Source organism: Scomber japonicus, chromosome 19 (assembly GCF_027409825.1).
Source record: "Scomber japonicus isolate fScoJap1 chromosome 19, fScoJap1.pri, whole genome shotgun sequence".
NCBI lineage: Eukaryota > Metazoa > Chordata > Actinopteri > Scombriformes > Scombridae > Scomber > Scomber japonicus.
In genome coordinates this window covers 29090246-29102864 of record NC_070596.1, presented here as the reverse complement: position 1 = coordinate 29102864, position 12619 = coordinate 29090246, and the positions used below count along the sequence as shown (strand labels likewise).

General features: G+C 43.9%; 1 protein-coding gene across 1 annotated transcript; it reads left to right on the top strand.

Annotated features, from left to right (window-relative positions):
• Positions 1 to 7223: 7223 nt before the first annotated feature.
• Positions 7224 to 8850, top strand: cryba4 (crystallin, beta A4). The gene is made up of 5 exons (XM_053339880.1): positions 7224 to 7263; positions 7428 to 7546; positions 7740 to 7881; positions 8012 to 8154; positions 8703 to 8850. Exons 1-5 carry the CDS (start codon positions 7225 to 7227, stop codon positions 8848 to 8850), a joined length of 591 nt encoding a protein of 196 aa, XP_053195855.1. The 5' UTR covers position 7224.
• The last annotated feature ends 3769 nt before the right edge of the window (positions 8851 to 12619 follow it).

The following is a 12619-nucleotide window of genomic DNA, read 5'->3' as shown; positions in this document are numbered from 1 at the left end:
CTCTCTCTCTCTCTCTCTCTCTCTCTCCTCAGTTGATGTTCTCCCACTCTGAGTCTGGTTCTGAGGGTTCTTCCTGTTAAAAGGGAGTTTTTTCTCTCCACTGTGTCTCATGTGGGAATGTTGGGTCTCTTTAAAGTTAAAACCTGAAGAGTTCGGTTTAGAAGCTGCTCTATGTGGAAAGAGCCTTGAGATGACTCTGTTGTGATTTGACACTATACAAATAAAGATTGATTGACTTAAATGTGAAGACAAATTAAAGAGGAAGACGCCTTGATTGATTATTGATCCTTTATATCTTTCCAATGCTTTTTGATTTCCAGATACTTTCTCTAAACAGCAGCAGTGTTTTCACCTTCTTTAAACATTAACAGCTCCTCCCCAATCACCCCCCCCCCCCCGCCCCCAACCCTAACCCTCAGTATTAATCATTAGCTGCAGTCCTGACTGTGTAAAGGTCTTTTTTACTTTTTTCTGTATTTCTGCCAAAAAAGAAAAGTGGAGCAGAGAAACGTATTGATCACGTGACCCAGTGACCTTCCCTTCCCTCTGCTATCTGTGGCTGCAGCGGAAAACCACAGCCGGCCAATTATCACATCATCTCTGATCTGCTCTCGCTTATAAGTGGGAAATAATAATCAGCATATCAGATGATGTTTATATCGCCATGGAAACGGTTCAGATGAGATATTACACATATATAACGCTCCTCTTCTTTTATAGTTCAACTTCCACTAATATTAACTTACATTTAACCCTCCTGTTGTCCTCCCGGGTCAAACTGACCATGTCTGTTTTGACTGTTCCTCCCTCCCTCCCTTCCTCCCTTCCTTCCTTCCTTCCCCCTCCTACCTTCCTCTCTTCCTTCTTGTCTTTCCTCCCTCCCTCCTTTCCTTTCTTCCTTCCTTCTTTGACCATGTCTGTTTTGACTGTTCCTTCCTTCCTTCGTTCTTTTCTTTCCTCCCTCTCTCCTTTCCTTCCATCCTTCCTTCCTTCCTTCCTCCTTCATTCTTCCTTCTTCCTTCCTTCCTTCCCCCCTACCTTCTTCTCTTCCTTCTTTTCTTTCCTCCCTCCCTTCTTTCCTTTGTTCCTTCCTCCTTTCCTTCCATCTTCCTCCCTTCCATCCTTCCATCCATACTTCCTTCCTTCCTTCTTCCTCGCTTCCATCCTTCCTTTCCTTCCTTCCTTCCTTCCTTACTCGAGGACAACAGGAGTTTACACTTTTCATTCAGTTTACTTTTACACATTACCGTTAAATTACTTTTAATTAACTTTTGCATGTTTCCAGTTTTTGCACTTTTTTTCCCAATACTGTTGTTCAACTTCCCAATCTACAGCCTCTTATATTATATTATATTTAGTCATTTTTATTATAACTTAAATATACTTCATGTTCATTGTTGGAGTTTTTCATTACATATGTATTTGAGTTACATTTATTTAATGACAGAAATAAACTAAAACTAAACTAAACTGTTACCTTTAACCCACATTACTCTTCCCATATACCTCACATATTGCTTTTTTCCACATTTGCATCTCTCTATTTAATGTGTATGTATTATTATTATTACCTTATGTCATAATTAGGGGTGTGACGATACACTCAGCTCACCATATCGAGACGAGATTTTAACTATTTTAAGAACATTTCAATGAGGAAATATTACTTTTTTCTTTTCTCAGTGAGACCTGAGGTTAAAGGGAGGAAGGAAGAAAGGAAGGGTTAGGGTTAGGGTTAGGGAAGGAGGGAGGGAGGAAAGGTAGGGAGGGAGGGAGGGGAGGGAGGGAGGAAAGGTGGGAGGGAGGGAGGAAAGGTAGGAGGGAGGGAAGGAAGGAAGGAAGGAAAGGAAGGAGGGAGGGAGGAAGGATGGAAGGTAGGGGAAAGGAAGGAAGGAAGGGAGGAAGAAGGAAGGGAGGGAGGAAGGAAAGAAGGAAGGGAGGAGGGAGGGAAGGAAGGTAGGAGAGAGGGAAGGAAGGAAGGAAGGAAAGAAGGAAGGAGGGAGGAAAGGTAGGAAGGGAGGAAAGAAGGAGGGGAGGAAGGAAGGAGAGAGGGAGGGAGGAAGGAAGGAAGGAAGGAAGGAAGGAGGGAGGGAGGGAGGGAGGAAGGAAGGGAGGAAGGAAGGAAGGGAGGGAGGAAGGAAGGAAGGAAGGAAGGGAGGAGGGAGGGAGGAAGGAAGGAGAGAGGAAGGAAGGAAAGAGAAAAGGAGGGATGAAGGAAGGAAGGAAGGAAGGAAGGTAAGAAGGAAGGAAGGGAGGGAGGAAGGAACGAGCGAGGAAGGAACGAGCGAGGAAGGAACGAGTGAGGAAGGAAGGAAGAAAGGAAGGATTAAGGGTTAACCTGCTCCTCTCCTCATCTCATACTTCTGACTGAGATCTTCTCAACAGGTAGAAATAAAAAGAAGACATGACGAGCAAATGAGTGATAGAAAACCCATCGTCTTTTTTTTTTTTTTTATTAACTTCCTCTATCCTGACTACAGGGATCAATATTGTTTTTCTGATTCTCATATATCTGGTTATCTGGTGGTTTTAGTTTAAATTTAAAAAGTTAAAATGTGAAAATAAACGTATGAATAACTTCACACATTCTTTATTTGTGGACCCAGCATCAAATTTCTGCTTTTAATCCATTTAGAGAGAATATATTAGAGGATTATGGTAAAAATGTCTAAGTGGTGTAACCATAAAAACTTTGTACCAAATAATTCAACTTGCTTAAAAACAGTAAATAGTCAATAAAACACCATCCTTCCTTCCTTCCTTCCTTCCTTCCTTCCTACCTAACACCATATCAACTAGTTTGGCATGATCTTACATCCTTCCTTCCTTCCTTCCTTCCTACCTAACACCATATCAACTAGTTTGGCATGATCTTACATCCTTCCTTCCTTCCTGCCTTCCTACCTTCCCATTAACCACCGAGCCGCTGGTGAAACTGAAGCACATGTAAAGCAGAAATATAAACAGCACAGAGGAAGTTATTGTCTTCCCTTCCTTCCTTCCTTCCTTTCTTCCCTCCTCCCTCCCTCCCTCCTCCCTCACTCATTTCCTTCCTTCGTCCTCCCTTCCTTCCTCCTTTCCTTCCTTTGTTCCCTCCTTGACTCGAGGACAACAGGAGGGTTAAATACACTGTAGGAGGATAAAATATTTAATATTTATCATTCTACTGTGGTTACACCATTTGACATTTTCAGGAGCATTCAGTCTTACTTTTGGTAAAAAAAAAAAATGGTTCAAATGTCATTTTTTTCTTTTCATTTTTAAGATATTTTTGAATTGCTCATCTTGCCGACCCTTATTAGTCACTGACCCGTATATTAATTTAACCCTCCTGTTGTCCTCAAGTCAAGGAAGGAAGGGAGGGAGGAAGGAAGGAAAGAAAAAACAGGAAAGAAGGAAGGGAGGAGGGAAGGAAGGAAGGTAGGTAAGAAAGAGGGGGGGAGGAAGGAAGGACAAAAGGAAGGAAGAAAAAGGGATGGAGGAAGGAAAGAAGGAGGAAGGAAGGAAAGAAAAACAGGAAAGAAGGAAGGGAGGGGGAAGGAAGGAAGGTAGGTAAGAAAGAGGGAGGGAGGAAGGAAAGACAAAAGGAAGGAAGAAAAGGGGATGGAGGAAGGAAAGAAGGAGGGAGGAAAGAAGGAAAGAAGGAATGAAGGTAAGAAAGAGGGAGGGAGGAAGGAAGGACAAAAGGAAGGAAGAAAAAGGGATGGAGGAAGGAAAGAAGGAGGAAGGAAGGAAGGTAGGTAAGAAAGAGGAAGGGAGGAAGGAAGGACAAAAGGAAGGAATAAAAGGGGATGGAGGAAGGAAGGAAAGAAGGAAGGAAGGAAGGAAGGAAGGAAGGAAGAAAAGGGGATGGAGGAAGGAAGGAAAAAAGGAAGGAAGGAAGGAAGGAAGGAAGGACGGAAGGAAGGAAGGAAGGAAGGAAGGGAGGAAGGAAGGAATGGACGAACGGTCAAAATGTGTCGTGCAGCAGCTGATTACAGACTGAATTCCTTTCGGAGCTTCCAGGAAATAAAGCGGTTGTTTAGAAAGTCGACGTCGTTGCTGCTCGGCTGTTTACAAGTGGTTGATTATGTAAGAGCACCGTCACACACACACACACACACACACACACACACACACACACACACACACACACACACACACACACACACACACACACCAATCACATTATGCGATAACATGATAAAACCCTTCAGTCTCTAACCTTATTGTGTCATGTAGCAGATATTCTTAGTAGGAATCTTAAAAATGTGCCCCCATGCTTAACCCTCCTGTCCTAGAGTCAAGGAAGGAAGTTAGGAAGGGAGGAAGAAGGAAGGAAGGAAGGAGGAAGGGAGGAAGAAGGGAGGGAGGAAAGGTAGGAAGGGAGGAAGTCAGGAAGGAAGGAAGGAGGGAGGGAGGGAGCGGGGAAGGAAGGAAGGAAGGAAGGGAGGCAGAAGGAAGGGAGGAAGGAAGGAGGGAAAAAGAAGCAAGGAAGAAAAGGAGGGAGGGAGGAAGGAAGGAAGGAAGGAAGGAAGGAAGGAAGGAAGGAGGGAGGGAGGAAGTAAGGAAGGGAGGAAGGAAAAAAGGAAGGGTTAGGGTTAGGGAAGGAGGGAGGGAGGAAAGGTAGGAAGGAAGGAAGGAAGGAAGGAGGGAGGGAGGGGGGAAGGAAGGAAGGAAGGAAGGGAGGAAGGAAGGAAGGAAGGAGGGAGGAAGGAAGGAAGGGAGGGAGAGAGGGAAGAAGGTAGGAGGGAAGGAAGGAAGGAATGATTGAATTAGGCCAATATAATAAAATAAGTCCAAGCTCTGAACTATTAAAGGAAGGAAGGAAGGAAGCAAGGGAGGAAGGAATGAGGGAGGGAGGGAGGGAGGGAAGGAGGGAAAGAGAAAAAGGAGGGAGGAAGGAAGGAAGGAAGGAAGGAGGGAGGGAGGGAGGAAGGAAGGTAGGTAGGAGGGAGGAAAGGTAGGAAGGAAGGAAGGAAGGTAGGTAAGAGGGAGGAAAGGTAGGAAGGAGGAAGGAGGAAGGAAGGAAGGAAGGGAGGAGGGAGGGAGGAAGGAAGGAGGGAGGGAAGGAAGGAAGGAGGGAGGGAGGAAAGGTAGGGAGGGAGAAAGGAAGGAAGGAAGGAAGGAAGGAAGGAAGGAAGGAGGGAGGGAGGGAGGGAGGAAAAGTAGGAAAGGAGGAAGGAAGGAAGGAGGGAGGAAGGAAGGTAGGAGGAAGAAGGAAGGAAGGTAGGTAGGAGGGAGGAAAGGTAGGAAGGAAGCAAGGAAGGAAGGTAGGAAGGAAGGAAGGAAGAAAGGAAGGAAGGAGGGAGGGAGGAAACGTCTGGATGAATAACTTCCTCTGTGCTGTTTATATCTCTGCTTGCTTTACATGAGCTTCTGTTTCACCAGCAGCTCGATGGTTAATCATTCCACCTTAAATAAATCATTAATCATTCCACCTTAAATAAACACCGTTCTGACGTATCAGAGAGTCTGTTTTACACTATAAATACTGTATTCAGTTCTCTTTATTGTTTCAACATGACTGGAATGACAATAAAAGATCCTTCAATATTTATCTTTATGTTATATTATAGTATTTACAGTAAGTTTTATTTCTATAGTAAGTAAAATAAATATATAAATAAATAATTAAGTATAAAAAAGTACTACTATATATATATACTGTACTTCTTTTGCTTCATTGTCCCTGCCATTGATTACAGGCCACCAAACACTTCAAATAGTAGTTTTACAGAAAATTAACCATCAATTATTATGTTTATTTAGTTGTTGTTTTATAGTTTTTTGTCATATTTGATGTTAAACTGAATAAATGTATCACTAATATTAAAAAAAGCCAAAAGAACAAATGATTTAAAGTATAATAGAAACTTTATGGGGAAAAGAAATGACTGAAAATAACCAGCAGATTCAATTATAATGAAAATAAACTGTGTTAGAGAGAGCGTGGATTCACATGAACAGTAAAGTATCTTCCAGCTGTGCCCCCCTTCCCCCCTTCTCGCACCCCCCCCCCCCCCCCCTCTCAGCGTCCTCAGTATTTTCTCAGCTGGATCTTCCCCGTGACGTCGGCCCGTGTGTCTCCGCGTCCACACTGATAATGTGGTGTGTCTGCACTTCTGTCCCTACATAGATTAACAGTGCTTTTGTCGGGGGGGACAAAGCGAAGCCCCTCCCTGCTGCTGAGCCGGGGCTTTCAGCATGGCCCCTTGCCAGGGGAGGCTTTAAAAGGGTGGGGGCGCGTGGCTCCTCTCACTCCCACAGCAGGACAGCCAAAGGGCATCAAAGCAAGGTGAGTCCCAGTCTCTCACCCAGCACAGCTCAGCTCAGCCAGGCAGGGATAGAGGGGGCACAGCAGGCCTCTTATATCCACACGCTGTCCGTCCCCTACCCCACAACACCCACAGGAGTCTGCCGGGGTCCAGGGCCGGTGCTGGGCTCCAGGGCCTGCTGGGCTCCATGGCCTGTTGGGCTCCAGGGCTTGTGTTGGGCTCCAGGGCCTATGCCGGGCTCCATGGCCTGTTGGGCTCCATGGCCTGTTGGGCTCTAGGGCCTATGCCGGGCTCCAGGGCCTCTGCCGGGCTCCAGGGCCTGTGCTGGGCTCCATGGCCGGGCTCCAGGGCCTGTGCTGGGCTCCATGGCCGGGCTCCAGGGCCTGTGCTGGGCTCCATGGCCGGGCTCCAGGGTCTGTGCTGGGCTCCATGGCCGGGCTCCAGGGCCTGTGCTGGGCTCCATGGCCTGTGCCAGGCTCCAGGGCCCACAGGCCGCTGCTACACCCAGTGGCTGATAAACAGTGGCGATAGGGGATTTGGGGGGGGGGGATCCCAGCAGCAGCAGCAGCAGCATTATAGCAGCGGGGAGGCAATAGGCAGATAGAGCGATAGAGCGGGTGGCAAACCTCAAACCTCTGGCTTCTTTAACACGCTTTATTTTTTTTAAATTTTTTGATGGAGTTAAACTATAAATAGACGCTTTCAGTCTAGTGGAGGATTTATGCTCTCAGGATGATCACAGCATCCTGGCTTTTATGTTTTTTTAAAATGTTAAACTCCTCTGTTGTTGCTGTTGAGCAGGTTGTTTAATGTGCTAAACAGCTGTTATCATGTTGGCTTGATTCTTTAAAGTTTTTGAGGCTTTGATGTAAAGTTTAACACAGCTGGTTTAAATGATTAAGTTCTTACTACTTTTTAAAAAAATCTTTTTAACCCTTTTTTTTCCTCTTCTTTCCTTTCAGCCAAAATGACTCACCATTGCACCAAGTTTTCCGGCCACTGGAAGGTGAGATTCACACATCGGCTCTCAATATATCTCATCTAATTGGACTTTAACACTAAAACTAAATTGGAGTTTTATCCTCTTAAACTTTTCACCCGGTTTGGCTCAATTAAAAGTCACATTTAACATATTTATTGATCGTTTCCTGCCTGTTTCCTCTCCTTCAGATCATTGTCTTCGACGAGGAGTGCTTCCAGGGTCGCCGCCATGAGTTCACCTCCGAGTGCTGCAACGTGATGGAGTTCGGCTTCGAGACCGTGCGCTCCCTCAGGGTGGAGAGTGGAGCGTGAGTACACTGATATCTATATCTATTAATACTTTATAAAATAAATACAGACAGGAGCAGAACATGTCATAAAGCTGCTATTTACAGACAGAGAGTAGACTCCAGATGATGTTATTTAAAGAGTTGTGGTCATTATTATTAACCCCCTCTGGTGCTTTCTCTCCCCCCCTCACCCCTTCCTCCTCCCCTGCAGCTGGGTTGGTTATGAGCACGCCTCCTACCAGGGACAGCAGTTCGTCCTGGAGAGGGGAGAGTACCCCCAGTGTGATGCTTTCGGCGGCAGCAACGCCTATCACATTGAGAGACTGACCTCCTTCAGACCCATCGCCTGTGCTGTAAGTGACTGATCGATCACTTCCTCCACCTTTACTTCACCCGCTTCACTTTCCTGACTCATTCTAACATTTTAAACATGTTATGTCTCCCCCCTCCTCCCCTCCCTCCCTCCCTCCCTCCCTCCTGCAGAACCACAGAGAGTGTCGTATGACTATCTTTGAGCGTGAGAACTTCCTGGGCCGCAAGGGTGAGCTTAGCGACGATTATCCCTCCCTCCAGGCCATGGGCTGGTGCAACAATGAAGTTGGCTCTCTCAGGATCCAGTCTGGAGCGTGAGTGCTGCTGCTACTGCTGCTACTTCCACATTTTTAAATTTCCTTTCCATCTTTTTTTTTTTTCTTTCTTTTTTTTTTCTTCTTCTTTCCAGTAGCTCAAAAATAATCCTTTCACAACAACAAATCTTTTGCAACATCTCCTGTGTGTACTTCCCTCTCTCTCTCTCTCTGTGTGTCTCTCTCTCTGACTCTCTCTCTCTGTCTCTCTCTCTCTCTCGCTCTCTGACTCTCTCTCTCCCCCTCTCTCTCCCTCTCTCTCTCTCTCTCTCCCTCTGTCTCTCTCTCTCTCTCCCTCTGTCTCTCTTTCTCTGCCCCTCTCTGCCCCCCTCTCTCTCTGTCTCTCTCTGCCTCTCTCTGTCTCTCTCTCTCTCTCCCTCTGTCTCTCTTTCTCTGCCCCTCTCTGCCCCCCTCTCTCTCTGTCTCTCTCTGTCTCTCTCTCTCTCTCTCTCTCTCTCTCTGCCTCTCTCTCTCTCTCTCTCTGACTCTCTCTCTCTCTCTCTCTCTTTTCTTCCCTCTGACTGACTAACACTGTGATTTCCCAACAGATTCGTGTGCTACCAGTACCCTGGTTATCGTGGATACCAGTATATCATGGAGTGTGATCGTCACTGTGGGGAGTACAAACACTTCAGGGAGTTTGGCTCCCACTGCCAGACCCCTCAGATCCAGTCCATCCGCCGTATTCAGCAGTAACAACTTACTCCCCACCCCAAAAAAGAAAAACCCACCCCCCCTTTTCTTTCCAAGTGACCCTTCACCTTTGACCCCTGCTGCCTCCCAGTGCTGAATAAACTGTCTTTCTTAAACCTTACTGACTTGGACCGCTTGTATCTGATTCTGATGATGAGGAGGAGGAGAGGAAGAGGAGGAGAGATGGAAGGAGAGACGGGTTCTGCACTTTTACGCTCATGTTTTTGTGAACTTTACGATCACACTTCACATCATGGTGTATAGAAGCTGCACGGTGTCAAAATTTTAACAATAAAGGTTGGATTTAAAAAATATAACTAATGGAGAACTGAGTTTATAAATGACTAACATATAATATACATAATACATACTCCCTAATGCTACTTTACTGTGTTTGGTTCACTTATATATTCAACATATTTGAGTTGTTGGGTCTAAATAAGGGTTGAACAACACTGAGGTTACAGGTTGGACTTTAGGAAATTTACACTTAAAGAATCACAAAAAAAAAAAAAAAAAAAAATTACTCATTTACCAAAAACTGTTAGTGGAACAATTTAGTTCTACTGCAGCAGAAAAGAAGAACAACTAATAATAACTAATAATAGCATACTGTATACTACATCACTCATAATACTGCAGTACTTTTACTGTAATACTGCATACTACATCACTCATAATACTGCAGTACTTTTACTGTAATACTGCATACTACATCACTATAATACTGCAGTACTTTTACTGTAATACTGCATACTACATCACTATAATACTGCAGTACTTTTACTGTAATACTGCATACTACATCACTATAATACTGCAGTACTTTTACTGTAATACTGCATACTACATCACTATAATACTGCAGTACTTTTACTGTAATACTGCATACTACATCACTCATAATACTGCAGTACTGTTACTGTAATACTGCATACTACATCACTATAATACTGCAGTACTTTTACTGTAATACTGCATACTACATCACTCATAATACTGCAGTACTTTTACTGTAATACTGCATACTACATAACTCATAATACTGCAGTACTTTTACTGTAATACTGCATACTACATCACTCATAATACTGTAGTACTTTTACTGTAATACTGCATACTACATAACTCATAATACTGCAGTACTTTTACTGTAATACTGCATACTACATCACTCATAATACTGCAGTACTTTTACTGTAATACTGCATACTACATCACTCATAATACTGTAGTACTTTTACTGTAATACTGCATACTACATCACTATAATACTGCAGTACTTTTACTGTAATACTACATACTACATCACTATAATACTGCAGTACTTTTACTGTAATACTGCATACTACATCACTATAATACTGCACTACTTTTACTGTAATACTGCATACTACATCACTATAATACTGCAGTACTTTTACTGTAATACTGCATACTACATCACTATAATACTGCAGTACTTTTACTGTAATACTGCATACTACATCACTATAATACTGCAGTACTGTTACTGTAATACTGCATACTACATCACTATAATACTGCAGTACTGTTACTGTAATACTGCATACTACATCACTATAATACTGCAGTACTTTTACTGTAATACTGCATACTACATCACTATAATACTGCAGTACTGTTACTGTAATACTGCATACTACATCACTAATACTGCAGTAGTAGTTTTAATGCAGGACTTTTTCTTGTAATAGAGTATTTTATGTACTTTTACTTAATTAAAGGATCTAAATACTCCTTCCACCACTAAAGTAAAGTATAAATACCTACAAACTGTCTTTCAGTAAATATATTTAGTTACATACCTCCAGTGTTTTGGTCCTGTCCTTCATATAGTGCCTCAGCAGCAGCAGCAGCAGCAGCAGCATTACCCTCACTGGCCAGGAAACGGCACTGCGTTTCCACCAAAGACACCGAGACAGCCCTGAGAGACGAGCTGTAGAGAAGCATCAAGTCTGCTCTCATTAATAGTTAAAGGCTGCAGCTCAGCGTCCATTCACATGCAGCGCGAAAAGCGAGTTAAGTTTAACACCAGCGCAGAGTGTGTGTGTGTGTGTGTGTGTGTGTGTGTGTGTGTGTGGGGGGGGGGGGGTTGTAATTGAAACCTGTTTGTATGCAAAGAAAAATCACTTACCCATTCAAATGTCTCCTTTCTCTGTAAAGTGCCCCCCCTCTGGGACATTTCCTGGATCCAGGCTGGTCGATATGATTCCCAGTAAAGCTTTTATATCAACTCTAAGAAAAAAAAACAAAAAAACAAAAACAGGTTTCAAATCAAGAACCGGGAAATTCCTCATTATGATGAAAGTGTGGTTACAGCGTTGTTGCTAAATTTGGATGTAAGGTGTGTCTCATGCTTTCATTTCTGTTTTTTATATAAAAGTATATTAATAGTTGTAAAATCTTAGGAACAGCTAACGTGCACGTGCTCGTTAATGCTAGGCCTACTACTGCTCCAAACGCTTTAGCTAACATGTTTATCGTGTTTATCAATCATAGGCCTATTTATTCATTATTCGCTTCCAGGTGTTTTTTTATTCCTTTATTGTGCTGTGTATTGTTTTATTTATTTATTTGTTTGTGTTTTATTGTGTTGTGTGTGTGTGTGTGTGTGTGTGTGTGTGTGTGTGTGTGTGTGTGTGTGTGTGTGTGTGTGTGTGCAACAAGCTTCTCCAAGCAAATCCTCTTAGTAAGATGAATTGCTTGTTTACGCATTCCTATTGTGGTTATGAGCTGTATAAACAGTTGAGTAATGTGACTTTATTGATTTAAGATAAGATAAAATAAGATATTCCATTATCAGTCCCACAATGGAGAAATGTACATTATTACAGCAGCAAAGTGGCAAAGTGGAGAGTATCGAAAGTGCGTCAGTAAAAAAAAAGAATACATTTATTTATTTATTTAATTTAATTTAATTTAATTTTATTCATGTCTCCTCTGCACGTCCACATCAATAAAAACTAAACAAACAAACAAAAAACCCCCAAAGAAAACAAAATAAGATAAATAAAACACAAGACAAGACAGTATAAATATATACAGAGTTAAAACAGATACAGACCACCTCCAGCTCCAACTCCAACCCTAACTCCAACCTCCAGCTCCAAACCCCAACTCCAGCTCCAGCTCCAACCCCAACTCCAGCCCAAACTCCACCTCCAACTTCAGCTCCAACTCCAACTCCAAACCCCAACCTCCAGCTCCAACCCCAACTCCAACCCCAACCTCCAGCTCCAGCTCCAACCCCAACCCCAACTACAACTCAAGCCCCAACTACAACTTCAACTCCAACCCCACCTCCAAACCCAACCCCCAGCTCCAACTCAAGCCCCAACTCAAGCCCAACTCCAGCTCCAACTCGAGCCCCAACTACAACTTAAACCCCAAGTTGGAGTTGGGGCTGGGGCTCCAACTACAACCCCAACTCCAGCTCCAGCTCTAACCCCAACTCCAGCCTCAACTACAACTCAAACCCCAACTCCAGCTCCAACCCCAACTACAACTCCAACTCAAACCCCAACTCCAGCTCCAACCCCAACTACAACTCCAACCACCACCACCTCAACTCCAGCTCCAGCCTCAACTCCAACTCCAGCTCCAGCCCTGACTCCAGCTCCACTGATCCACTCCGCCTTTTACCCGCCTCTCCCCCGCCGCAGTGGGAGGAAGTTGAACCACAAAGCAAGCAGTGCTCGCAGAAGAAAAAACACAGAAAAACTATATATCACGAAAAAGGGGGCGACTA